The 27,875-nt window shown below is 38.9% G+C and overlaps 1 protein-coding gene across 3 annotated transcripts in view; it reads left to right on the top strand.

Moving 5' to 3' along the window:
* ripor3 (RIPOR family member 3) overlaps positions 1 to 7,600 on the top strand; it is a 34,266-nt gene extending 26,666 nt beyond the window's left edge. For 2 of the 3 annotated variants that reach the window (XM_058402975.1, XM_058402976.1), the window contains exons 20-23: positions 4,420 to 4,622; positions 4,726 to 4,809; positions 5,365 to 5,455; positions 6,803 to 7,600. In XM_058402975.1, coding sequence (XP_058258958.1) covers positions 4,420 to 4,622; positions 4,726 to 4,809; positions 5,365 to 5,455; positions 6,803 to 6,903 — 479 coding nt within the window. In that variant the 3' untranslated portion in view covers positions 6,904 to 7,600. Of the gene's footprint in view, positions 1 to 4,419; positions 4,623 to 4,725; positions 4,810 to 5,364; positions 5,456 to 6,802 lie in introns of those variants that run through there. The other variant, XR_009206055.1, reaches the window with a different exon arrangement.
* Positions 7,601 to 27,875: the final 20,275 nt, after the last annotated feature.

Here is a 27,875-nt window from a genome sequence, read left to right as displayed (position 1 = left end):
AGACACTCACATCGCAGGAAAAGCAAGCTCCAGTATCACAAAACCTTGATCGTTTGATCAGTTCAGATGTACACACATAAGCCCTTTTATTAGGAACACCTGCACATTCACAATGCAAAAATCATGTCAGGTCAAGAGCTTCAGTTAATACTCAATGAAAAACACTGAGTGAGCAACAGTTCTGTGGGAGGAAATGCCTGGTTGATTTGAGCAATATATATTGCAGGTAAATTAAGTATTGAACATGTCACAATTTTTCTTTGTAAATATAATTCTAAAGGATGTTATTGACATGAAATTTTTACCAGATGTTTGTAACAACCCATGAAATCCAAACATGCAAAGAAATCAAACCATAGATGTCCATAATTAAGGTTATGTGTAATAATGTGAAATGACACAGGGAAAAATTATTGGACACATGAAGAACGAGAGGTGCAAAAAGGCATGGAAAACCAAGACACAAGTTGAAATCAATCAGTAATTAGAAAGCAATCCTGTCCCTTGTCAGTGCAAATCAGTCCCAACTGATGGCCTATAAAAAGGTGTCTCATTACCAAGGTGTCACACAAGAAACATCTCATGATGGGTAAAAGCAAAGAGCTCTCTCAAGAGCTTTACAATCTTATTGTTGCAAAACATACTGATGTCATTGGTTACAGAAGGATTTCAAAACTTAATGTGCCAGTGAGCACTGTTGGGGCTATAATCTGGAAGTGTAAAGAACATTATTTCACCTTAAACCAGCCATGACCAGGTGCTTCCTTGCAAAATTTCTGACAGAGTAAAAAGAATTATCAGCAGAGTTGTACAAGAGATAAGGACCACTTGTGGAGAACTTCAGAAACATCTGGAATTAGCAGGTACAATTGTTTCATAGAAAACAATAAGTAATGCACTCAACCGCCATGGCCTGTATGCACGCTCACCATGCAAGACTCCATTGCTGAAGAAAAAGCATGTTGAAGCTCGTTTGCTGCAAAACATTTGGACAAGTGAAATACTCTGTTCAAATATAGTCTGTTCAGATGAGACCAAAATTGAACTCTTTGGAAGCCATAATACACACCATGTTTGGAGGACAAATGGTGCTGCACATGACCCCAAAAACATCATACCAACAGTGAAGTTTGGAGGTGGGAACATCATGGTGTGGGACTATTGTTCAGCATACGGTACTGGCAAACTTCATATGATTGAAGGAAGGATGAATAGAAATATGTACCGAGACATTCTTGATAAAATCTGCTGCCATCTTCCAGGATGATGAGGATGAAACGATGGTGGACATTTCAGCAAGACAATGATCCCAAACACACAGCCAAGGAAACTCTCAACTGGTTTCAGAGAAAGAAAATAAAGCTGATAGAATGGCCCAGCCAATGACTTGAATCCAATTAAAAATCTCTGGAAAGAACTAAAGATCAGAGTTCATAGAAGAGGCCCATGGAACCTTCACAATTTGAAGACTGTTTGTGTGGAAGAATCGGCCAAAATCACACCTGAGCAATGCATGCAACTAGTTTCTACATACAGGAGGTGTTTTGAAGGCTTTTGTACGAAGTATTAAATAAATTTCAGTAAGTGTGTTTAATACTTTGTCCCTGTGTCATTTCACATTATTACACATAAATTTTTTGACATCTATGGTTTGATTTCTTTGCATGTGTGGATTGCATGGGTTGTTACCAACATCCGGTGAACATTTCATGTCAATATTATATTATATTATATTATATTATATTATATTATATTATATTATATTATATTATATTATATTATATTATATTATATTATATTATATTATATTATATTATATTATATTATATTATATTATATTATATTATATTATATTAATTATATTATATTATATTATATTATATTATATTATATTATATTATATTATATTATATTATATTATACTATATTAGAAATTAGTATATTAGTGTATATATATTAGTAATGCAGCAATAACTACCTAAAAATCTGTGGTATTCCACTGATCAGTTTTTGCAAATATTCAGGTGTGATTTCCTCCCAGGGATTCTGCAGCACTTCTGCTGTGCTGGTTGGGTAGTGTGGCCAAACTCTTCGATCCAGCTTTTCCTTTTGGTGATTAAGCTGGCCGCCAAGAGTATTCCAGCAGTTGCTTTCTTCTCCAGATAATTCTTACACACCTGCACTGCAAAGACTGCTTGGGGCCATTGTCTTGCTGCAAAATGAAGTTATCCCCAAACAGTCATTGCCCAGAGCAAATGGCATGCTTAATCAGTATGATGTAGTATGCAGATTGCCCACTGTCCTATTGCCAAAGCATCCCCAGATCATTTCCACCAAACATGCTTCACTGATGGTGTTAGGCAGCCATCTATCATCTTTTCATGAGATCTGCATCTGACATAAGTTCACTTGAATGCAAACACCTCAAACTTGGACTTATCAGTCCACAAGGCTTGCTTTCAGCCATCTAACATTCTCTGTGCATCTTGGCCCACTGCACTGATCTTGGCCAGCTGACCCGAGTCTTTCTTGGCTGTATCTTATAACCTTCCTTTCTCAAGACAAGTATAGACTGACAAGTCACATGATTAGCTCACTGGACATTAACTTATTTTAACATGTTTTAACACCTGGGAGGGCATGCATCATCAATTTAAGACCATCCAAAAACAAACAGTTGCAAAGCCTTCAAGTTTAACACTCATTAAGTAGCAAATGGTAAATGTTTTGTAAAAGGTAATCTTTGAAGTTTTAGATAGTTGAAGACCTGATTAAATTGTTCCAGATGATTGATGACATGCTTTCTTTGTTTTGGTATTCATTTTATTACATATCAGTGTAAACATACAATAATGTCTTGATTATCTCATTATATTGTCAAGGGGTAGATATATTATGCAGCAAGTAAACAGTCAGTCAGCAGGAAAAATGGGCAAGCATAAGCAGTTTGTTTAGTTGCGCCTTCTGCCACCAAAACAGCTCTGACTCTGGAGGCCTGGAATCAGAAGGACCAAAACCTCTGAATGTGTGTAACTAGCACCAAAATTTTAGCAGCAGATGCCTTAAGTTCTGTAAGTTGTGTGGTGGCACCACCACAGTTTGGACTTGTTTGAACAGCACATCCCACAGATGCTTGATTGGTGTGCATGAAGCAGTGTACCTAGTTTGCAACAAAGTTTTGGTAAATGGTAAGTGTTCAAGTAACATCCACATGAATACCATGACCCAAGGTTTCCCAGCAATTAATGGTACAATAGCTCTTCTGTGGTAACAGAACAGATGGACTAGCCTTCATCACTGATCCTGAGGCACTCATGACTGTGTCGCCTGTTCACTAGTTCTTTGGACGACTTTTGGTAAACACTACATTTTAGGAACACCCCACAAGCGCTTTGGAGATGTTTAGAGACAGTTTGTCCCTAGTCAATTTCACTCAGATCCTTATGCTTGCTAATTTCTCTGGCTTTCAATACATTAACTTGACTGTTCACTTGCTTCCTAATACATTCCACCCCTTGACAGATGCACATGTAACAAGATAATTCTTCACTTCACCTGTCAGTGGTTTTAATGTTATGGCTGATTCTTGTATATCAGTCTCCACTGAAAGTATTGCTTAAGCAATTAATAGCTCTGAATGTATAATCTTAGTTTGAGCCCTGAGCTTTGCCTGTGAAGATTGCATTTGTTGTTATAAAAGGATAAACCAACATGAAGGCCAGAGAGCTATCTTAGGAAAAGGCAAAAGAGGCTTCTGAACAAAAATTGGGCATAGCAGGTCAGACACTGCCCATCATTAGACAAGAAGACTTGAAACTGTAATGCTGCCAAAGCTGTTTCTAAAAAGTATGCGAAAAAGAGTCTAAGTATTTACCTATATAAGAAATTATATATATATATACTTTTAGATTCAGATGTTCCATCAATCCATCCATTGTCTATACTCGCTTTATTCCTAATTAGGGTCACGGGGGTCTGCTGGAGCCTATCCCAGCGCACACTGGGCGAAAGGGCACCCTGGACAGATCGCCAGTCTATCGCAGGCCCAGATTCAGATGTTGTTTTTTATTTTTAGAATTATTTGTTTGCAAATGACACTAAACTAAAAAAAATTACTAAATATATAATTTATATATAATTAATATATATATATATATTAATTATATATATATGGGATAGGCTCCAGCAGACCCCCGTGACCCTAATTAGGAATAAAGCGAGTATAGACAATGGATGGATTGATGGAACATCTGAATCTAAAAGTTCTATAACAAAATAAATCCAAAGGGCTCTGAATATTTTTGTATATACTCGTACTCACACATCTTTCATATACCATGTTTCATTTATTAACAAGGCATTTATATGCATACATGTAAGGGAATATCTTAAGTGTTTTTCTCTGTTTATCTGTTTTAGTGTATTTGGTGTCATGTCTAGAGACCCCAAAGAGACGGAGGGTTCTCAAGAAGCTGAAGGGAAGGAGGATCTCAGAACTGCAACCAATGGGAAAAACTCTCCATCTCTTGGCCAATTTACTTACAGATGATAGTCAAAAGGTTGCGGTTTCTGCTGCTTCCTGCCTCTCTAGGGCCTCAGGCTATAAGTCCTTCAGGTTAAAGGTATGGAATAAGCAACCCACTACAATATAAATATTTTCCAAAGTATTTATATTTGCTTATATTGCAAGGTAAAAATAGAAATCTAATTATTTCACCTTGACAGGCCCTGATTCACTATACATGGCTCTTAAAAGACAATGATATTCAGTTGCAGCGGCAGGCTTGTTTAGCACTGAAGTGCTTGAAGGTAACCATTTTCATTTTAGTTAATTCAGCAATTCTAATTGTTTATTAAAATGCTGAAAAGATAAAGCCATTCGATGAGAATTTTCATTTATTTGACAACAGCAATTACTATTAATTTTAATTGCAAATATCTAGAAACTACACTCATCATAAAAATGCTTCTGAAACTACACTTACAATCTATTTTAATAGGAAGACCTATCCACCTGCTCCTTCATGCAGCTATTTAATCCTCCAATCATATGGCAGCAGCACAATGCATACAATCATGCTGATACAGATCAAGAGCTAACAGAACACAGACAAGTTCAAACTCACCTCCACTTGTCCCTTTTACTGAGAAGAATCAGTGCAAATCAGAACAAACTTACTGTATTGTGACTGATCACGTTTATCCTGTTATGAAATATGTCTATCCTGTTGGGGGTGGTCTGCTAATTTACTGCGTAATTTATTAATGACTGAGTTGATCCACCTACAAAGAATGGTTTACAAAAAAAGGTCAGAGCGTGGTTGAGATAAAGATAAAGATTAATATTTGTGATCTATGTTCTAGGCCCTTGAAAGTGCTGAGCAGGTGGCTGAACTGTGGCACTCCACAGATGAAGAGTTAAGGAATACAGCCAGAGAGACCATTCTGTCATTTGGTAATTTTTTAACTTGATGCCACAAGCTAGCTTTTTGTTGTTGTTGTTTTTTTGTTGTTGTTGTTGTTGTTTTTTAAAATTGGAATCACAAAGTAAAGTGACATACAGCACTCTATGCATTCTGATTGAAACTCTCTATCAAGGTCAGTAATGAATATTTTACAAAATGATGCAGTCATTAATTGTTTTATTGTCATTAAAAGTAATTATTTAATTAATCATAAAACAAGATAATACCTTATTATCTACACTCAACAAACACTTTATTAGGAACATTTACATCTGTTTATTTGTGCAATTATCTAATCAGCCAGTTCATGTGGCAGCAATACAATGCATAAAATCATGCAGATATGGGCCAGCAACTTCATGTTTACATCAAGCATCAGAATGGGGGCTGTTTTGAGTATTTCTGCTGGTCTCCTAAAATCACACACAGCAGTCTCTAGAGTCACTCATAATGGTACAATAAGCAAAAACATCCACTGAGTAGCAGTTATCCAGACAGACATGCCTTGTTAAGGAGAGGTCAGTGGAGAATGGCCAGACTAGTTTGCGCTGACAAAAAGCCTACAGTAACTCAGAAACTCTGTACAATTGTTATGAGCAGAAAAGCCTCCCAGAATGCACAACACATCAAATCTTGAGACAGATGAGCTGCAACAACAAAAGACGTCATGTTCCACTTCTGTCAGCCAAATAGAGAAACCTGAGGCAAAAAATTTAGCCTGGCCTGATGAATCTTGATTTCTGTTGAGGCTCATAGATGGTAGGGTCAGAATTTGGTACCAACAGCATGAATCCATTCACCAGGCTGGTGGAAGTGGTGTAATGGTGAGGGATGTGTTTTCTTGGCAATTATTGGGCCCATTAATACCAATCAATTATCACTTGCCACAGCAAATTTGAGTTTTGTTACAGACCATGTGTGTCCCTCACTGCCACAATATAGCCATATTCTAATGGCTACGTCCAGGATGAAAATGGTCCATGCACAAAAAATCATCTCCAACTGGTTTCATGAACATAACCAGTTCACTGTTCTTCAGTGGCTTTCCCAGTCACCAGATCTAAATCCAACAGAAGACATATAGTATATAGTAGAACAGGACACTCACAGCATGAAAGTGCATTTAAAAGATCTACAGAACTTGGACTGGAATTTCAAAGGAATGTTTCTGACATCTTGTGGAATCCATGCAAAAGAACTGAGGCTGTTATGGAAGCAAAGGGAGACGTTACACAATATTAAGTACAGTGTTACATAAGTAAAATGCTCAGTGAGTGTGTAATACTGTAATACTTCTATATTGCTATAATATTATTAAAAATGTGATTTTATTGCAGGGAAAAAAGGTCACAAAGCGTTCCAGAGAATGGACCAGATCCGCGCTGAGCTACAAGAGGAAATTTATAAAAACCTAAAAACAGAAATCACAATCTTCTAGTGATCACACAAAATTTGCTAATTATTTTGCTGCTGATCAGAAGACATCAAGATGTATAAGCAATTATAAAAAATGAAAAAATAAATCAATAAAAATGAAAAAACTTCAGTAAAATCCCACACAGAAGCAACTCCAGAAAATTGAACCAAAAATTAAACTTGCATGTAAAAATATTCAGCACTGAAGTAAGTTAAAATGAAGTATGTAGTCATATAACAGGACACTGCTTAATAGTGGCTTCAAATCGTATATTATTCAGTTGATTTTTGTATAAAAACATTTGAAATATTATAAAATGTGTGATCTATATTTAAGAAATTTGATCTATATTTAATCAACATTGTAAACATAAAAATAGTGCCAATAATTGTTAATAATGTACAGAACAGCCAATGGCAAAACAGAGTCTACTTTTAAATCTTTCGTGCTTTTATTCAAGGGGACATGATTCTGGCCCAGCTGCAAAGAAGCAAACAAGCATCTTACACATCTGATGAAATGTTTACAGTTGGGTGCTTCTTTAAATACGTATTAATCAAGATAAAGATATTTTTATTATACGATTATTAACAGCTGTGTGAACTTTTTTTTGCGGAACGATGTGTTGTTTCGGGTTGTTTGTTGCATTTATAGGCCTGTTATTTATTTTTTATTTAAATGATGACTGCAAAAATAATACATGAATAAATAAATAAGTTGTAACAACTTGCTTACTTTACTTGATGGTGTCTCTCTTAGTCCACTATTGCCCAGAATTTCAGAATTTTCTACTCATCACTAGTAATTAATATATGACCAGAATTACAGGTTACTCATTTGGTAAACTGAACTGTTCCCGCACACTGTAATGAGCACCAGCACAGACACTACTGGAAACAGAAAAGAGAAATATTTTTCAATACAGCAAGCTGCTAACATCAAACCTGTGCAATACATATGACTAAAACACATTTGGATTAAGCTACAAATAAATCCTTAGGAGTTTAGCAAAAATAAACAAAATATTTGCAAACATTGTCCCTGAAATATCAGTTACTCAATATCTTATTTACTCAATGTCTTATTTATATCCTTATGCTTATAGCTGAATCAAAGCTATTATAGTAAACTTGAATTAAATAGGAATTAAGCATGTCACTTGGAGAATCTGCTGTTTTTAAATAGTTGAAATTGTCTAGACTGACGTTCTAGATATAAAGTGATGCACAGTGTGCATGTGCAGTCTGCTTAATATAGTGTAATTGGTCTATTAGAACAGTTTGGTATGTGGTGCTTATCAAAGTAACAACCACAAGCTTGCCAGGACCTGAGATTTTCCAGCAAAAACATTGCCCACAGCATCACACTGCCTCCACTGGTATGCCTTCTTCCCATAGTGCATCCTAGTGCCATCCCTTACCCAGGTAAGTGACATAAACACACCCCTGCCATCCACATGATATAAAAAAAAAAATGTGATTCATCAGACCAGGCCAACCAAATCCATTTACATTTATGACATTTAGCAGACACCTTTATCCAAAGCAACTTACAAAAGTGCTTTGAGGCCTCCATCAATAAATACGTCCTGATACTGGTTCACTAGGTCACAGACTAAGTATATTATAATGCTTAAAAAGGAGGTTTATTCCATCACCTAAGTTGGCATTAACTGCAGTTCAAGATTTGCAGAGATTACATTTGAACTGATGAGCTGCCATCTATGATCTGACTAGAAAAAGAAAAGAAAAAAGGGTTTATTTTTGTCAAATATACATCACAGAATAGTGAAATTCTAACTTTGCATATCCCAACTTTAAGGGTTGGGGTCAGAGCACAGGGTCAGCCATGATACAGCACTCCTATAGCAGAAATGGTTAAGGGCCTTGCTCTGAAGCACAGCAGTGGCAGCTCATCACTGCTGGTGCCTGGACCCCAATCTTCCAACCAACAACACTAAGCCAACAACAACCGTCAAAGCTTTAACCACTTTAGCCACCACTGCCCCTAACAAGAGTGTCTGAGGGAGGGAAGGAGAGGACAAGTGGAGTGTCATCTGCATAAGAATGGTATAAAAACCCATGTGGTGATAGGACTTCACTAAGAAATTGAGAGGAAAAACAGCAGAGGACCAAGTAGTGACCCTTGTGAGTAGATATAGATTGTCTTGCTGTCACATGATATGATAGGTTTTCCAGGTAGGAAGCAAACTCATTTTATACAACTGAGCAATTGCAGGTTAAAGGCATTGCTCAGGGGCCTACTGGTGACAGCTAGGATTCAAATTCACAACGTTCTGTTCAGTATTCCAACACCTTAACCACTAAGCTACCATATCCCTTACAGGATGACTTGCAGGATCTCTTTTGTTGCTAGATTAGAAAAATGTATCAGTGAAAGAGAAGGGGAATCTTGAGTGTGTAGTGTGGGATTTGGGGTAAGAGTGGTGGTCTGGCAATTTTCTTTAATCTTTGAAACATAAAAGGTCTGCAGCAGTCAGAGAAGACAAAGCAGGAGGAGCTGGAACTTGTGGGGATCTTGTGCAAAAGTTTCTTGCAAAAGGTAGTCTTAGCAGAAATTACTTCAGAAGAGTATGGTGAGAGGTCTGGGTCGAGTTATGATTTCCTCACTTTCTCTCTGCTGTTCTTAATTCTGCTGCATAACACATCTGATTGTCAAGGAACAGGGTCCTCCTGGGTTTATAGATAGAGGTTAGAGGAGGTCCACAGATGAGGAATGTGAGGAGAGGAATGCCAATGGTAAGAAGGAAAAGTAGTCAGGGTCTGGAAGAGATACGGTGCAGGAAGCTATGGAGGAATGGAGAGAAATGGGAGAGAAATATTGATAGCTGGTTTTAGGCAGGATAGGAATGGTCAGTGTGAAGGACAGTCCAGAGACTTTCATCCCTTGTTTTTTGGGAGGGCAGCTACTGAATGTCAGGGAGAAGGAAAGTAGAAGAGGGAGAAGAAAGAGGGGACTGGAGCTTGTCAGGTGGAAGGTTGTTATCGAGGACAGTGATTTGGGTGCTGTCAGTAGGGAAGATAAGATCACATATCACACAAAACTACCCTTGCTAGTTGTGGATTGTGATAGAATACATAAGTAGAGAATAGCCAGTGTAGATTAGTTCTGTGCAGACATCCAAGTCTCAGTTTATACCTTACAAAAAAATTCTTAACAGCAGCCTGGCAGTTTCAGAGCCCAATTACCACTGCTATTTGAGATTAAGAAAACAGTGGAGGGAAGATAAGGTTACTTGAAGTTCAGCCTTTAGGTTGTGGATGAGAGCTTCTGGATCTGTAACACTAACTAAAAAAACAGGGAAGAAACAGCACTAAATTTAACACTGTCTACCAAAATGTATGCTTCTACCATTGCAAACCATGCTTCTGACCACTAGTGTCTGTAGCATGTAGCAGTAGTCTGTGGCTATGCAGCCCCATATGTAGTAATGCACTGTGCGTTCTAACACTTTTCTATCATAGCCAGAATTAACTTTTTCAGCAGTAAGTACTACAGTAGCTCTTCTGTGGGATCAGACCAAACATGCTAGCCTTTACCAATGAGCCTTTGGTGCCTATGAGCCTGTTGCCAGTTCAATGGTTGTCCGTCCTTGGATCACTTTTGGTAGATAATAAGCACTACATACTGTGGACATCCCAAAAGACTTAGATAGACTGAGCTACTCTTACCCAGCTGTCTAGAAACTCAGACCTCTATACTTGCCACTTTTTCATGCTTTCCAACACATCAACTCTGAGAATTGACTGTGCACTTTGTTCACCCTTTGACAGGTACTACTGTAACAAGATAATAGGTGTTCTTCATTTCACCTGTCAATGGTTTTAATGTTATGGCTGACTGATGTATATAAAAGTGCAGTAATCCATGCAAATTATATAACCTAAAGTCAAGAATCGCATTAGTTGTATGCATAAATTAACACATACCCAGGATCAGGACATCTGCATATAAACTGTTTATAGTAACATATTTGCTTTAATTCAGATAATTTGCTACAAAACAAGATTTGGTGGCCACAGATTATTTTTTTTATCTGCCCCAATTTGGGATAAAACCACATTGTTGGGCACCATTCCTTACGGTAATAGCTAGAAACATGGTTCCAACGCTAAAATGTTGCCAATGTTATGCTTAAGTGTGCTATTACTTTTCATGCTGATAAGTATTGTAGTTTATTTTATATTAATTTGTACATGCATTTTTCACGGACTTCACTTCCTGGTTTCCGTACAGTTCGGTCTTTCTCGGGGATTTTCGGTATGTGCCGTAAACGCATCTGTAGATGTCGTAAACAAGCATGTAAAACATTACTAGTCCTAAACGGTAATAGCTAGAAACATGGTTCCAACGCTAAAATGCTGCTTAGGTGTGCTATTACTTTTCATGCTGATAAGTATTATAGTTTTTTATATGGATTTGTAAATGTATTTTTCACGGACTTCAGACCGCTGCTGTGTGTGTGTGAGACGTCAGCTAGAGTGAGTGAAGAGGTTTAAGTCGTATCGTCTTTAATCTGATATTTAAGCCGAGCACACACGCTGGTTCGTTTAGACTTCATATTTTAACTGTAACTTTAGTTTGTGTTTATTATTCGATCATTTTTTGCAATAGTTTAAGCATGTATAGTTTTTATATATGTAACGGAGGCTTGCGCTAGGTGCCGTGCAGCGAGTTGTATAAAGCCTGTTTCAACTTGCTTATAAGTCACCTTGCTTTTACTACCTTTACTCCACTGATCTCAGTAGTATTATAAGCTGCACTTTAGCTGATTTATTAGCGCGCCCGTGCTTAAATTAATTTTTCAATGCATTTTTACGGACTTCACTTCTTGCACACGCTAGAAACATGGTTCCAATGTTAAAATGTTGCTCATGTTGTGCTTAAGTGTGCTATTACTTTTCATGCTGATAAGTATTATAGTTTATTTTATATGGATTATTAAATGCAATACGGACTTCAGACTGTGTGTGTGTGTGTGTGTGTGTGACGTCAGCTAGAGTGAGGGAAGAGGTTGGACGCATCGTCTTTAAACTGTTCCCAGCGCACACACTAGTTCGTTTAGACTTCATATTGTAACTGTGACTTTAGTTTGTATTTATTATTTGAGAAGGTATTGCAATAGTTTAAGCATGTATAGCTTTTATATTCGAGTGTAGCACTAAGTCCCGTGATGTAAACCTCATCTTTATAAGTTAACTTGCCATAGATAGCTTTCATTCCTTCTGGTACTTTGTTAGCGCGTCCGCCTGCCATGCTGCAGACCCGGGTTCGAGACCCGCTCGGAGTTGTAGTTATGTATTATTTCTGAATGTCTTGCAATAGTTTAAGCAACATATCGCTTAAACGGTAATAGCTAGAAACATGCTTACAACGCTAAAATGCTGCTTAGGTGTGCTATTAGTTTTCATGCTGATAAGTATTATAGTTTTTTTAGATGGATTTTTAAATGTGTTTTTCACGGACTTCAGACCGTTGGTGTGTGTGTGTGTGTGACGTCAGCTAGAGTGAGGGAGGAGGGTTTTTTTTAATTATTTGAGCATGTCTTGCAATAGTTTAAGCAACATATTCGCAATCACACTCGCATTTTCTTCTGGAAATGCAGCATTCTAGTTATTATTATTCCGTTTCCTGGGCGCGCTGCTAGTCCTAAACGGTAATAGCTAAAATTATGGTTCCAACGCTAAAATGTTCATCATGTGTTTCTTAAGTGTGCTATTACTTTTCATTCTGAAAAGTATTGTAGTTTATTTGATATTAATTTTAAATGCGTTCGTTACGGACTTCACTTCCTGGTTTCCGCACGGGCATTTAAGGAGAGCGCGCACAGTTCGGCTTTTCTCTGAGATTTTCGGGAGATGTCGTAAACAAGCATGTAAAACGTTACTAGTCCTAAACGGTAATAGCTAGAAACATGGTTCCCACGCTAAAATGTTGCCAATGTTATGCTTATGTGTGCTATTACTTTTCATGCTGATACGTATTGTAGTTTATTTTATATTAATTTGTACATGCATTTTTTACGGACTTCACTTCCTGGTTTCCGTACAGTTCGGTCTTTCTCGGAGATTTTCGGTAGGTGCCGTAAACAAGTAGATGTCGTAAACAAGCATGTAAAACATTACTAGTCCTAAACGGTAATAGCTAGAAACATGGTTCCAACGCTGAAATGCTGCTTAGGTGTGCTATTACTTTTCATGCTGATAAGTATTATAGTTTTTTATATGGATTTGTATTTGGACTTCAGACCGCTGCTGTGTGTGTGTGTGTGTGTGTGTGTGTGTGTGTGTGTGTGACATCAGCTAGAGTGAGGGAAGAGGTTGGACGCATCGTCTTTAAACTGTTCCCAGCGCACACACTAGTTCGTTTAGACTTCATATTGTAACTGAGACTGTGACTGTAACTCTTGAGTTTTCTGAGTAACAGTAATTGTCAATTGTCAATCAATTGTTATAGATAGTTGCAACACCACCTCCACCACCAGTCTGACGGGGCTCATGCTTATAGGAATATCCCGACGGAGTAGACTCATTTAGACCAATGTGGTCATTTGGTCTAAGCCAGGTTTCAGTAAGGCAGAGTACATCAAGACTCTTATTCAATTCAATTTTATTTGTATAGTGCTTTTAACAAAGAGCATTGTCTCAAAGCAGCTTTACATAAGAAACAAGAAACAGACAAACAGTCCTAGATATTATCCCAAGTGAGCAAGCCTGAGGCGACTGTGGCAAGGGAAAAACTCCCTAAGATGGTATGTGGAAGAAACCTTGAGAGGAACCAGACTCAAAAGGGAACCCATCCTCATTTTGGTGACACGGGAGAGTGTGATATGTACAATGTCCTTCCTGCATTCATGTATAGTCAATTGTGTGATGCAGATACAGCATGTGTACAGTGTTGTGTAAATTAATAAAGAGATTGTTGTCGTCCACATTGGGTTGGCAGCGTTGCTTGGAATACCCCAGTCCTCACAAAGCCAAACCCGGTTGGAGCTGGTCTATCTCTGGATGCCAATGGAGCTGGCACAATCTCTGTATGCCTCTGGATGGGTGGTAGAAGAAGGGAAACAAGTGGAAAGTAATTAGCATAGCTGCTGTTCATAATATGAGCTGAATTGTGAGAGCTTGTGTGTGCTGGTTTTTGGACCAATAAGTAATATCTCTGTCTTATCAGAATTTAATAATAGAAAATTATCAGTAGTCATCCAATCTTTTAAATCTTTATGTTGTTTATGTAGCACCAGGGTCCTGGAGAAAGGTGGTCTCATTTCACTGTATACTGCATCAGCTATATGTGGTCAAAAGGACAATAAAATCTTCTTGACTTGATTTGAATGTATACTTTGTTTTATCATTATTTATAGGTTTATCTAGGTGTGTGCTTTAACATGTATATTTAATAATATAAATATTGGTAGTTTTTTGTTTATAGATTTCTATTCTTTGTTAATATTTTATAATAATTTATCACTTATGTATATTGTTATGGTCTGTGTCTTGTGCTGTATTATTCTTATCTATGTTTTAAAAAAAGAAAAAAAAGACAATATTTCTAACAGAAGGTGGTACTGAGGAGCCGTATTTTACAGACAATTAAATAATCAAAGCCAATAAACTACACAGGAGTTAGAACATGACTCATTTTGACAGCAGGAATGTTTCTGTAGACTAACAGTTGCCATTTCTAAACTGAATTAAATTATATTAATTAATTTAATCCTTGTCTGAGGTGGGATTCGAACCGGGTCGATGTGGATGGGAGGGGGACTTGAATTATTTGTGATTTTTTTGTAAAAAAGCACTTTTTTTTTTAAATGTACAAAACAGGCGCATATAAATCACGTCATTCTGTCTCTCCTTTGCTTCCTTCCTTCCTCTTCTTCCCCATTTTTTTCCTTTCTTCCCCACCCGAAACAGACTTGTTCCCCAGCTTGCGCGCGCGCACACGAAATAGTTTTGATTTTTTTTTTAAACTTAAAATAAATGACTAATTGAGTAATAGTATGACAATGATTTTATTTCCTTATTAAAATACATAATTATTGTTAACATGTTAAAGTAGCATTCTTCTCTGGCTAACTTTATTTAAAAATCAAATCAAAACTGTATTTCATTCGTGTGTGTGTGTGCGGGGCGCCGGATAAACGATAGATAGAAAAATATGCACTCTTCTCTTTAACAGCACTAGTGTTCTGCTTAATGTGACTACACAGAAATACATCTCTATACAATGACTAGTAGAGAGAACAGACACTGCAGTACAGTAAAGGGTCAGTGCAGTGTTTCTCACCTGAAACACAGGTCTGCATCACACCACACCATCTTCTGATACAGATGCACACATGCAGGTGTTTGCCGCACATTGTTCAGATTCTTGGATGGTTATCTGGTGGACAATAAAATTTTGACCTCTCCTGTTTGTCTTTGTTAAAGCCGCCTCATCATGGGAGATGAAATTGTGATGGTTTTTGTCAGCATGCAGCTCCAACAGCCTCTAAAGACATTTTGGTACGAGAATTACTGATTACAACGATGGAGAATTTTCCACAACAGGCGTCTTGAAGTGAACAGACCCTAACACCCTCTCCAGCATTCACTCTGATTTAAACTATTATTTTGTCCTGCAAACTGTGCACTTATTTTCTTAGGCCACATCTTCGGTTGTTATTTTTTCCTTACATTTTTTTTATAACACTGCTTGAAACTCAAAGTATAAAAGAAAACATCCACAGATGAAGTAGTCCTATGAGTTATACTCCAAGTTAAGTAATTGGTATCACTGGGTCTCGTTATCCTGAAACTTTCTTAATCTAAACATGGAATATTGTTTGTCAGTTTCTATAAAACTATAATATGTTAATTAGGGCTGTCAAAATTAACGCGTTAATAATGCATTAAAGCAAATTCATTTTAACGGCACTAATTTTATTAACGCGCGATTAACGCAGCGTGCATTTTGTTTGACCTTTGGCCTTGCCCGTAGTTTGGGAAATGGGAGATGCAGCAGCAAGCCGAAATTGAGAAAGAAAAATGTCTTCTTCATATATAAAACGATGTCTGATGGTTCTGTCGACAAGACCAAAGTATGCATTTATCGTGGATGTGAATTAAGTTATCGCCGCAGCACATCGAGTTTAAAATATCCCGTGATGGCAAAGCCTCCTGCCCCTCGCCAAAGGCAGACAACACTAGATTCTTTTCAGCAGAGACGGAATGTGAACCTGTGTTCTTACTATGTTCTTTTCTTCATGTGTTTAATAGTCATGAACAACTTATTTGAAAAACATGTCTATGTTCTTTATGCTCTATATTATAGATAGATAGATACTTTATTCATCCCAAAGGGAAATTCAGTTTCCAGCAGTATTCACAAACACAGGTAATAGATAAAATAGGAAGGAATATAACAAAAATACCCAAATTAGGGTACAAAAATATAACAAAAAATATATCAAATAACAAAATATAAAATATAGCAGAATATAACAATATAAGAAAATATAGCAGAAAAATACTAAATACAGAGATTTAGGAATAAATATGGAGAATGAGATGAAAAACAAGATAAGTAATGTGCAAAACAAGTGTTTAAGGTTACAGACCTATTCGATGTGCAAAAACTGTTATGTGCAAAAACTGCATGTTTGAGTCCTGTGCAAATCTCAGTTTATTGAGAGTTCTGTATAAACCGGAGTGTATTATGTGTAGTGTGTGTTTTATTGTACAGTCCAGTACAGAGTGAAGAGTAGTGTCAGCACTGACTTCTCCCACCCCACGTTGAATTAAAGAGTCACATGGCATGATGTACAGTGGATGCAGTGGATTGTCCATGATGGACAGGAGCCTGCTCAGCACCCTCCTCTCTGCCACTGATGTCAGGCTTTCCAGTTCTGAGCCTACAATCGAGCCCGCCTTCCTCACCAGCTTGTCCAGACGTGAGGCGTCCTTCTTCTTTATGCTGCCTCCCCAGCCGCATAGAAGAGGGCATTCGCCACAACAGTCTGATAGAACATCTGCAGTAGCTTTTTGCAGATGTTAAAGGAAGCCAGCCTTCTTAGGAAGTACAGCCGGCTCTGTCCTTTCCTGCAAAGGAGAGACAGAATAACGTGTGATTTATACGTGCCTGTTTTCCTCTGTCCAGTCCATTCTTTCATCCAGCTGTACTCCAAGGTACTTGTAGGTCTTGACAAACTCCACACAGTCCCCGCTGATAGTAACAGGCTCAGGTTGAGGCCTGGGCCTCCTAAAGTCCACCACCATCTCCCTGGTCTTTGTAGTGTTGAGGTGCAGATGGTTAACGTCACACCATGCAACGAAGTCCTGTATCAGTTGTCTGTACTCTTCCTCCTGTCCCTTCCTGATACAGCCAACGATAGCAGTATCGTCCGCAAACAGCTAACGATAGCAGTATCGTCGCAATAAAGTGGTTTCAGTAATAAATGTACACTTTGCATGTTTAGAAGAAGTGATCTGAAAATGTTAACAGGCTTGTGTAAGTAAATAGCTCAGTGCAAAGAAAGAAGTAATTGTTTTCTATGTTCTTTTTTTCATGTTTAATAGACATGAACAAGAAAAATATCTATGACCTTTGAAACATGTCTAGTCTTCATGCTCTATGTTGAATATGGTTTCACTAATAATAAACAACATACATTTCAATATTTGTCCATGCCCATGTTGATTAGAGTATTGAAAACTAAAAAAGTATTAATTTAAGGTACATTTAGAATGGATAAAAATGTGCTATTAAGTTGCGATTAATCACAAGTTAACTCATGACAATCATGCCATTAATCACGATTAAATATTTTAATCGATTGACAGCCCTAATATTAATGCAACAGGTTTTGAGCAGATGTACCAAGTGACAGACCATTGTAATGAAATGAATAGACTCAGATTTAATGCATGAATCATGTGTTGAAATAGTAAGACTCAAATGGTGATAAGTCATGTGATGTCATTTTAAACAGGTGATTTACGTTCAGTGAACAAATGATCTGAGGTTTATGTGCATTGTATCCACACACTTGAAAAACGACATCAAGTTAGTGCCGAAGTGACTGTAAAAAACAAACAAACTGTAACATGATCACCAAGAGAAACAGGAAATGCGTTAAACCGTGCAGGTGATGGTTGGAGACGTGTGATCTAGAGTCACTGATTAGTCATTTACCTCTCACTGAAAGACAAAGACTACAGAGTGAGCTGGAAAGCTACCTGATGTCCCCTGACGCTGACAGTGAGTCTGAACCACTGGAGTGGTGGAGGCTACATGAGTGCAACTTCCCAAGAGTAAGCAAGCTTGCAAAAAATACCTGTGCATCCCAGCCACCAGCTCCCCCTCAGACAGAATTTTTAGCATGGGGGTAATGTAGTCACATGTAATCAGGCAGCATTAAAACCAGAGAGAGTAAACCAACTTGTCTTTCTTGCTCACAATGTGTAATGTTGCAATGTAAATGTGAATAATGATGGTTGGTTCCTCTACTTGAATGCTCAGATTAGATTATCATAATTTGTTTAGAGTTTGAGTTTACTGTGCATCGATATTACTGACATCTTACAGATGTTGATCTACCTCAAGGTTTGCTTTGATTGTTCAGCGTTTACACTTTACCATTGCACACACTTTGTAACATTTTATTTATTAACTTTAAGCATCTCTAACACATTTTTATTTTATTATAAGTCAAGATATTTTTCTTTACATTTTTTTGTTTCTGACTATTAAAACTAGTTGCCTTAGTAATGTTGGTAAATTAAAATAAAGTGGTTAAATTCAAACATTTATTCTACTGGTCTTCATTTATGGTTTGTGAAAAAATATTCAATAATTATCGATACCGAATGATATGAAACATTATATTGTGATCTTTTTTTTTTTTTCTTTTTTTTTTTTGCTGTATCGCCCAGCCCTATGTTCAGCATACCTGGGAAAGCTCAAACAGGGCAGGCCATCGAGTTTTGAAGTCCATCACAGGTGGTTTCTTGAGGATTACATTACTGTGTGGTCTTTTCCACACAGAGAGAAGGTTTTTGTCATCTTCTTGTTGTTGACTTTGTTGTTGTCTCTTTTCTTGTAGTCATATAGAGAAGCTCAACTCTCTGCTTGTCCGTCCATCCGTACCTAAAAGTAAAACAAATAAAAGTATTTAGCTGCACCCCGAAATCTGGACTGTCCACAAACCGCACATCAGGATAAACACTAAGCTATCAAGTCAACACCAACAGAAGGTTTCAGTCAGTAAAATAAAATAGACTTTCTATCGTCTAATCTAGCCATAGGGTCACAGTCCAGTGACTTCTGTGCCGGTCCCAAGCCCGGATAAATAGAGAGGGTTGCGTCAGGAAGGGCATCCGGCGTAAAACATTGCCAAATTTAACCATGCGAATCGTCAGTACTCTAAATTTCATACCGGATCGGTCGAGGCCAGGGTTAACAACAACCGCCATCGGCGCCGTTGACCTACAGGGCGCTGGTGGAAATTGGGCTACTGTTGGTCGAAGAAGTAGAGGAGGAAGGAGAGTGCGTAGACAGAGAGAGAAGAGGAAAGGTAAGAGTGTAGGACTGAGAATAGGAACTCTGAATGTTGGTACTATGACAGGGAAAGGTAGAGAGCTGGCTGATATGATGGAGAGAAGGAAGGTGGATATACTGTGTGTACAGGAGACCAGGTGGAAGGGTAGCAAGGCTCGTAGTATAGGAGCAGGATTCAAGCTGTTTTATTATGGTGTGGATAGTAAGAGACATGGGATAGGTGTGGTCCTGAAGGAGGAGTTTGTGAGGAATGTTCTGGAGGTGAAGAGAGTGTCAGACAGGGTGATGAGTCTGAAGTTAGAGGTTGAAGGGGTGATGCTGAATGTTGTTAGTGGTTATGCCCCACAAGTAGGTTGTGAGTTAGAGGAGAAAGAGAGATTCTGGAGTGAATTAGATGAGGTGATAGAGACTATTCCAACAGGTGAGAGAGTGGTGATAGGAGCAGATTTTAATGGAGATGTTGGTGAGGGGAACGCAGGTGATGGGCAAGTTTGGAGTTAAGGAAAGGAACCTTGAAGGACAGATGGTAGAGGACTTTGCTAAGAGGATGGACATGGCTGTGGTTTATTGTGGACACTTATTTTCAGAAGAGGGAGGAGCATAGAGTGACTTACAAGAGTGGAGGTAGGAGCACACAGGTAGACTACATCCTATGTAGAAGAGGCAATCTGAAAGAGATTAGTGACTGTAAAGTGGTAGTGGGAGAGAGGTTAGCCAGACAGCATAGGGTGGTGGTGTGTAGGATGACTTTGATGGTCTGTAAGCAGAGGTCAAAGATAGAGATGGAGAAGAAAACCAAGTGGTGGCAGATGAAAAAGGAGGAATGTTGTGAGGAATTTAGACAAAAGTTGAAGCAGGCTCTGGGTGGTCAGGTAGTACTGCCAGATGACTGGGAAACTACAGCAGAAGTGATCAGAGAGACAGGAAGAAAGGTGCTGGGTGTGTCATCTGGAAGGAGGAAAGAAGATAAGGAGACTTGGTGGTGGAATGAGGAAGTTCAGCATAGTATTCATGGGAAGAGGTTAGCCAAGAAGAAGTGGGACATGGACAGGACAGAAGAGGACAGGAATACAAGGAGTTACAGCACAGAGTGAAGAGGGAGGTGTCTAAGGCCAAGCAGAAGGCATATGACGAGTTGTACACTAGGTTAGACACTAGAGATGGAGAGAAGGATTTGTACAGGTTAGCTAGGCAGAGGGATCAAGATGGGAAGGATGTGCGGCAAGTTAGAGTTATTAAGGATGGAGATGGAAAGGTGCTCACAAGTGAGGAGAGTGTACAGAGGAGATGGAAGGAGTACTTTGAAGAGCTGATGAATGAGGAAAATGAGAGGGGAACAGAAAGTATATAAGATTAGAAAGGATGAAGTCAGGAAGGCTTTGAAGAGGATGAAAAGTGGAAAGGCAGTTGGTCCTGACGACATCCCAGTGGAGGTCTGGAAGTGTCTAGGAGAGGCGGCAGTGGAATTTTTAACCAGTCTGTTTAACAGGGTTTTAGAGAGTGAGAAGATGCCTGAGGAATGGAGAAGGAGTGTATTAGTGCCGATCTTTAAGAATAAGGGTGACGTGCAGAGTTGCAGCAACTATAGGGGGAAAAGTTGATGAGCCATACAATGAAGCTATGGGAGAGACTAGTGGAAGCTAGGTTAAGGAAGGTAGTGGAAATTTGTAAGCAGCAGTATGGCTTCATGCCCAGAAAGAGCACAACAGATGCAATTTTTGCTCTGAGAATGTTGATGGAGGAGTATAGGGATGGTCAGAGAGAGTTGCACTGTGTGTTTGTAGACTTGGAGAAAGCGTATGACAGGGTGCCAAGAGAAGAACTGTGGTACTGTATGAGGAAGTCAGGAGTAGCAGGGAAGTATGTCAGAGTGGTGCAGGACATGTATGAGAGGAGCAGGACAGTGGTGAGGTGTGCTGTAGGGCAGACAGAGGAGGTCAGAGTGGAGGTGGGACTGCATCAGGGATCGGCTCTGAGCCCCTTCCTGTTTGCTATGGTGATGGACCAGTTGTCAGAGGAGGTCAGACAGGAGTCTCCTTGGACAATGATGTTTGCAGATGACACTGATCTGTAGTGAGAGCAGGGAGCAGGTGGAGGAAAACCTGGAGAGGTGGAGGTTTGCGCTGGAGAGAAGAGGAATGAAAGTCAGTCGTAGTAAGACTGAGTACATGTGTGTGAATGACAGGGAGGGAAGTGGAACAGTAAGATTACAGGGTGAAGAGGTGAAGAAGGTACAGGAGTTTAAGTACTTGGGGTCAACAGTCCAGAGTAATGGAGAGTATGGGAAAAGGGTAAAGAATTGAGTGCAGGCAGGTTGGAATGGGTGGAGAAAGGTGTCGGGAGTTCTGTGTGATAGAAAAATTTCAGCGAGAATCAAGGGGAAGGTGTACAGGACAGTGGTGAGACCGGTCATGCTGTATGGTTTAGAGACAGTATCACTGAGACAGAGACAGGAGTCAGAGCTGGAGGCAGCAGAGCTGAAGATGTTGAGGTTCTCTTTGGGAGTGACAAGGTTGGACAGGATTAGGAACGAGTACATCAGAGGGACAGCTCATGTTGGACGTTTGGGGGACAAAGTTAGAGAGGCCAGGTTAAGATGGTTTGGACATGTCCAGAGGAGGGAGAGTGAGTATATTGGTAGGAGAATGCTGGACATGGAGCTGCCAGGCAGGAGGAAAAGAGGAAGGCCAAAGAGGAGGTATATGGATGTAATAAATGAGGATATGAAGCTAGTGGGTGTAAGTGTTGAGGATGCAGAAGATAGGGATAGGTGGAGAGAGATGATTCGCTGTGGGAAAAGCCAGAAGAAGAAGATCGTCTAATCATTGTCATTATAATGAAAAGGTCCATTCTTAGTACAAGTTATTGGGTAAAGTAAGCTTTTATTCTGAAAGGAGGCATATTTTCTCTTAGCTGCTTTACATTTTTAATGGACATTTTATCACTGTTTTAGTTTAGTCAGCTTTTGAGGTAATGATTAATGATCATTTTTAGCAGCAACACACCTTACTGAATTATTTAACATCCACTTTTAACCTTTTTAGCTTTAGAACATCTTTAACTAGAACATGACTATGAATTTCTACCTTTTTTTACACAGTAATTGTGTCTTGTTGACCAGAATAGGCTTTTAACCAGGAAATAACAGGATTTATATCAAAACCATTTCTTTTTCAATCTCAACATCACTTATTTGTGCCGATTCTAGGGTTAGTAATGGCACAGACCAAGCTAGCGATTAGCATTAGCGATTAGCAGATAAAACAGGCCATTTATTTATTTGCAATGATACAAAAAGACACCAAAGCATGTAAACATTAGACATCATACTCACAAACCCCCGACTGGTTTTTATGAAAAGTACCTAGACAACAATATCAAGTATGGTGTCATGTCATCTTACCATATTAGCCACAGCTACAAGTAGTGAGCTAAAAGTCAACATGCTATACACTCACCGTTCTTTCGGCAAGAAAAGTAGCCCAATATTTCGGACCAGATTACAATAGTTCCGTGGAAATAAGTCAGTAAATCCAAAAATAATCTTCGCTTTACTGCCGAACCACAGGCCCTTAAGTCAAAGCTGGCCTCTGGGCAGTCATAACACTTGGAGCAGCGTAACATGTGAGAAACTTACCCCTAGCCTGTGGGTGCGAGTAAAATGGCTTAAAGCGAGTAAAAACACGGCTCCTTTCAAAGCAAAAGCCCCAGAAGTCGATGGATACTGCCACTCATTACACAGGAGACGATAAGAAACCGTTTGCTTGGAGAATAGGAATTGCCATGCATGCAGGCTCACACTGTCAATGACGGCTAAAATGTACAGAGCGCATTGCTGAACACAGAAAGCTGAGAAGAGCGCAATCAACAAGCCCTTGTACTCAAAGAGCCGTAGGTGCAGTGGGACACGCCCACAATGGAATACTGGAATAAAAATGCCATTTCAAATTCGTTATTTTAGAAAATAATGAAATACTAGTCCTCGTCATGTCTAGTAGTCTGTGTATAAATGTTTAAAGGACGGAAAAAAGCGTATTTTTAGAAAAATGTGTATTTTTGTAAATCTACCGTCATCGTGTTGTAGATCTCTTTTTCGTACCATAAATACAAAGGACGTTCCTCTGGATTGTTGTGCTTGTGTCTAGTAGTCTATTCTGTACTGGGTACGTGACCACACCACACAAGCACCCATACCAACCTACCAGCTATAGGCTATGAGCTAGTAATGAGGCGGCTATAAGCTGTTAGCTAGCAATGATATGGCTAGAGGCTACGAGCTAGCAATGAGACGGCTATAGGCTGTGAGCTAGCAATGACATGGCTCGGTTATTAGTCATAGGCTAGTAACTACTAGCTATGAGTTAGCAATGAAATGGCTATAGGCTATGAGCTAGCAATGAGACGGCTATAAGCTGTGAGCTAGCAATGACGTGGCTCGGTTATTAGTCATAGTCTAATAACTCTAGGCTATGAGCTAGCAATGATATGGCTATAGGCTATTAGTCGCAGGCTAATAACCATAGGCTATGAGCTAGCAATGAGACGGCTATAGGCTGTGAGCTAGCAATGACATGGCTTGGCTGTAGCTTGGCATGGCCCCTTTTATTATTGTGCTTGTGTCTAGTAGTGCAAAGTAATGGGCAAGTGACCACGCCACACAAGCACCCATGCCAACCTACTAGCTATAGTTAGCTATGAGCTAACTATGAGATAGCTTGGCTATTAGCCATAGGCTACTAGCTATAGGCTATGAGCTAGCTATGAGATACAGTTAGGGAAAAATTATTTGATCCCCTGCTGATTTGCCCACTGACAAAGAAATGATCAGTCTGTAATTTTAATGTTAGGTTTATCTGAACAGTAAGAGACAGAATAGCAACAAAAAAATCCAGAAAAACACATTTCAAAAAAAGTTATACATTGATTTGCATTTGATTGAGTGAAATAAGTATTTGACCCCTTTGCAAAATATAACTGCATCAGCTATATGTGTTTGAAATGACAATAAAGCTTCTTGAACTTAGTACTTGGTGGCAAACCCTTGTTGGCAATCACAGACGTCAGACATTCCTTGTAGTTGGCCACCAGGTTTGCACACATCTCACATCTCAAGGAATTTGGGCCCACTCCTCTTTGCAGATCCTCTCCAAGTCATTAAGGTTTTGTGGCTGACCCTTCAGCTCCCTCCACAGATTTTCTATGGGATTAAGGTCTGCAGACTGGCTAGGCCACTACAGGACCTTAATGTGCTTCTTTCTGAACCACTCCTTTGTTGCCTTGGCCGTGTGTTTTGGGTCATTGTCAGGCTGGAATATCCATCCATGACCCATTTTCAATGCCCTGGCTGAGGGAAGGAGGTTCTCATCCAAGATTTAACGGTACATGGCCCCGTCCATCGTCCCTTTGATGCAGTGCAGTTGTCCTGTCACCTGGGGATGGTGTACTTTGGGGTCATAGGCAGCATTCCTCCTCCTCCAAACACGGCGAGTTGAGTTGATGCCAAAGAGCTGGATTTTGGTCTCATTTGACCATAACACTTTCACCCAGTTCTCCTCTGAATCATTCAGATATTCACTGGCAAACTTCAGATGAGCCTGTACATGTGCTTTCTTTAGCAGGGGGACCTTGCAGGCGCTAATGGATTTCAGTCTTTCACGGTGTAGTGTGTTACCAATTGTTTTCTTGGTGACTATGGTCCCAGCGGCCTTGAGAGCCTCCAGTGTAATTCTGGGATGATTCCTCTCTGTTCTCATGATCATTGAAACTGCATGAGGTGAGATCTTGTATGGAGCCCCAGACCGAGGAAGATTGACAGTCCTTTTGTGTTTCTTCCATTTGGGAATAATCGCACCAACTGTTGTCACCTTCTCACCAAGCTGCTTGGCGATGGTCTTGTAGCTCATTCCAGCCTTGTGTAGGTCTACAATCTTGTCCCTGACATCCATGGACAGCTCTTTGGTCTTGGCCATGATGGAGAGTTTGGAATCTGATTGATTGCTTCCTTCTGTGGACAGGTGTCTTTCTTACAGTTAAGGAGCTGAGATTAAGAGCACTCCCCGAGAGTGCTCCTACTGTAATCTCAGCTTCTTACCTGTATAAAAGACACCTGGGAGCCATAAATCTTTCTGATTGATAGAGGATCAAATACTTATTTCACTCATTAAAATGCAAATCAATGTATAACTTTTCTGAAATGTGTTTTTCTGGATTTTTTTGTTGTTATTCTGCCTCTCACTGTTCAAATACACCTACCATTAAAATTACAGACTGATCATTTCTTTGTCAGTGGGCAAACGTACAAAATCAGCAGGGGATCAAATAATTTTTTCCCTCACTGTAGCTTGGCTATTAGCCATAGGCTACTAGCTATAGGCTGTGAGCTAGCAATGAGATAGCTTGGCTATAGCTTGGCATGGGGGGGGGGGATTTAATGAACGAGACCCCCTTTTGTTTTTGTTTTTTTACACTTTATCTTCATCTCCTTCTATACATCATTTAACCAAGGTTTTATTATTTTACAATTTAATAATCAACAATAAGAACAATTAATCAGCTAAGACACTCGTCACTAGGGATGAGTGATACCACAATTTTTTCATGTGATACCATACACATTTTTTAGCTTGTTTTTCTTACAATTTTAACGCCACTGATACCACTTATTATTTTAAATCTCAATGTGATTTTTCAAAATAATGTTCATTTTTACAAAAAAGATCATTACATGTAAAGGCAAATTACGAAGACATACTGGCCATTCAGAACAAATTACACAAAATATACACACTGGAAGAGGTTGCTTGTATTGTTGCTGTGTGTGACTTTTTTTTTTATCAGCACAAATATTGATTGCATTGAGCATTTTTTCCCGCTGTTGAGAAGTAGCACCACACCACGTTACATTTCCTTTCTGCCTTCGTGCCATTCTGTAATGGGTGTGTGTGTGTGTGTGCGTGTGTGTGTTGAGTACGTAGCTAAATGATCACTCGCATTTCGCCGCAGACCAAACAGTGTGTAACGTCATATATACAAACTGCCACTGACCATCCTGTACACAGCGTTAATAACATTTAGTTATGCAGAAATTATTCATATAGATAAAATATCAATAGTTTTTTTATGTCCTTAACTTACGTGTTAGGCTGCTTGATGATTCCGAGTAAGAACTTCATTGTATGGTGAAACACACGGTATTATCATATTGTCCATCTCTTCTTCGTACCATAAATGATGTTCATGTTCTACTGTATTATTGTGTTTGGATAAGGTAGTGCCAAGTGCCCATGCCTAGCAAATAGCTTGGCATGGGGGGGTAGTAAACCCCCATTTTCTTACACTTTATCTTAATCTCTTTCTTCATATCATTTATGCAAGGTTTTATTATTCACAAATGCGCTTCTGGAGCAATGTTGAAAGATTCCATAAAGACACTCCTAAAACTTGTGGAAAGCCTTCCTAGAAGACTTGAAGCTGTTATAGCTGCAAGGAGAACTCCACATTAGACCGTACGGCTAAAGAATGGTCGATAATTTTTTGCAGTAGTTTAAGCATGTAAAGTTTTTATGTATATGTAACGGAGGCTTGCGCTAGGTGCCGTGCAGCGAGTTGTATAAAAGCATGTTTCAAGGTGCTTATAAGCTGCATTGGTAGCGCGCCCGCCTCCCATTGTATTTATATATTTTTTTCAGAATTTCTTGCAATAGTTTAAGCAACATATCGCTTATACGGTAATAGCTAGAAACATGCTTCCAACACTAAAATGCTGCTTAGGTGTGCTATTACTTTTCATGCTGATAAGTATTCTAATTTATTTTATAGGAGGTTTTTCTTAAGGACACCTCGTCTTTAAACTGTTCTTACAGCTTGAATTCTTACTCTACAGCCACATAAACTACCTTAAACCTTTTAAACTGTGACTTTAGCTTGTATATACTATTTGACAATGTACTGCAATAGTTTAAGCAACATATTGCTTTGCTTTTCGCAATCACACGCATTTAATTCTGCATTTTTCACGGACTTCACTTCCTGGTTTCCGTACAGTTCGGTCTTTCTCGGAGATTTTCGGTAGGTGCCGTAATCGAGCATCTGTAGATGTCGTAAACAAGCATGTAAAATTTCATGACCTTTTTCATGATTTTCTAATTTTTTTTTCAGATGTACCTGTAGCGTAATCACAGGGCTTTTATTTGTGTTTCATTGTTTGCAATATTGCTTTTGCACAATGTTCAGACATTGAAATGAACAGTTTCATACTTTGTTATACACGGTTTACTGTACAAATTGTATTGTCTTATGCAGTAAACTAAACCCAATGTCCTCAAATGAGGACATAATCTTTTTCAAAAACTATTTCCTGTTCAAAGACAGTGCTTATATTTTTATACTTATTAGGTGTAACTAACCCCAAACACCTATAAAACACCTCGGGT

This window comes from Hemibagrus wyckioides, linkage group LG11, assembly GCF_019097595.1.
Source record: "Hemibagrus wyckioides isolate EC202008001 linkage group LG11, SWU_Hwy_1.0, whole genome shotgun sequence".
Taxonomy (NCBI): domain Eukaryota; kingdom Metazoa; phylum Chordata; class Actinopteri; order Siluriformes; family Bagridae; genus Hemibagrus; species Hemibagrus wyckioides.
This window is presented reverse-complemented; position numbering and strand designations above follow the sequence as displayed.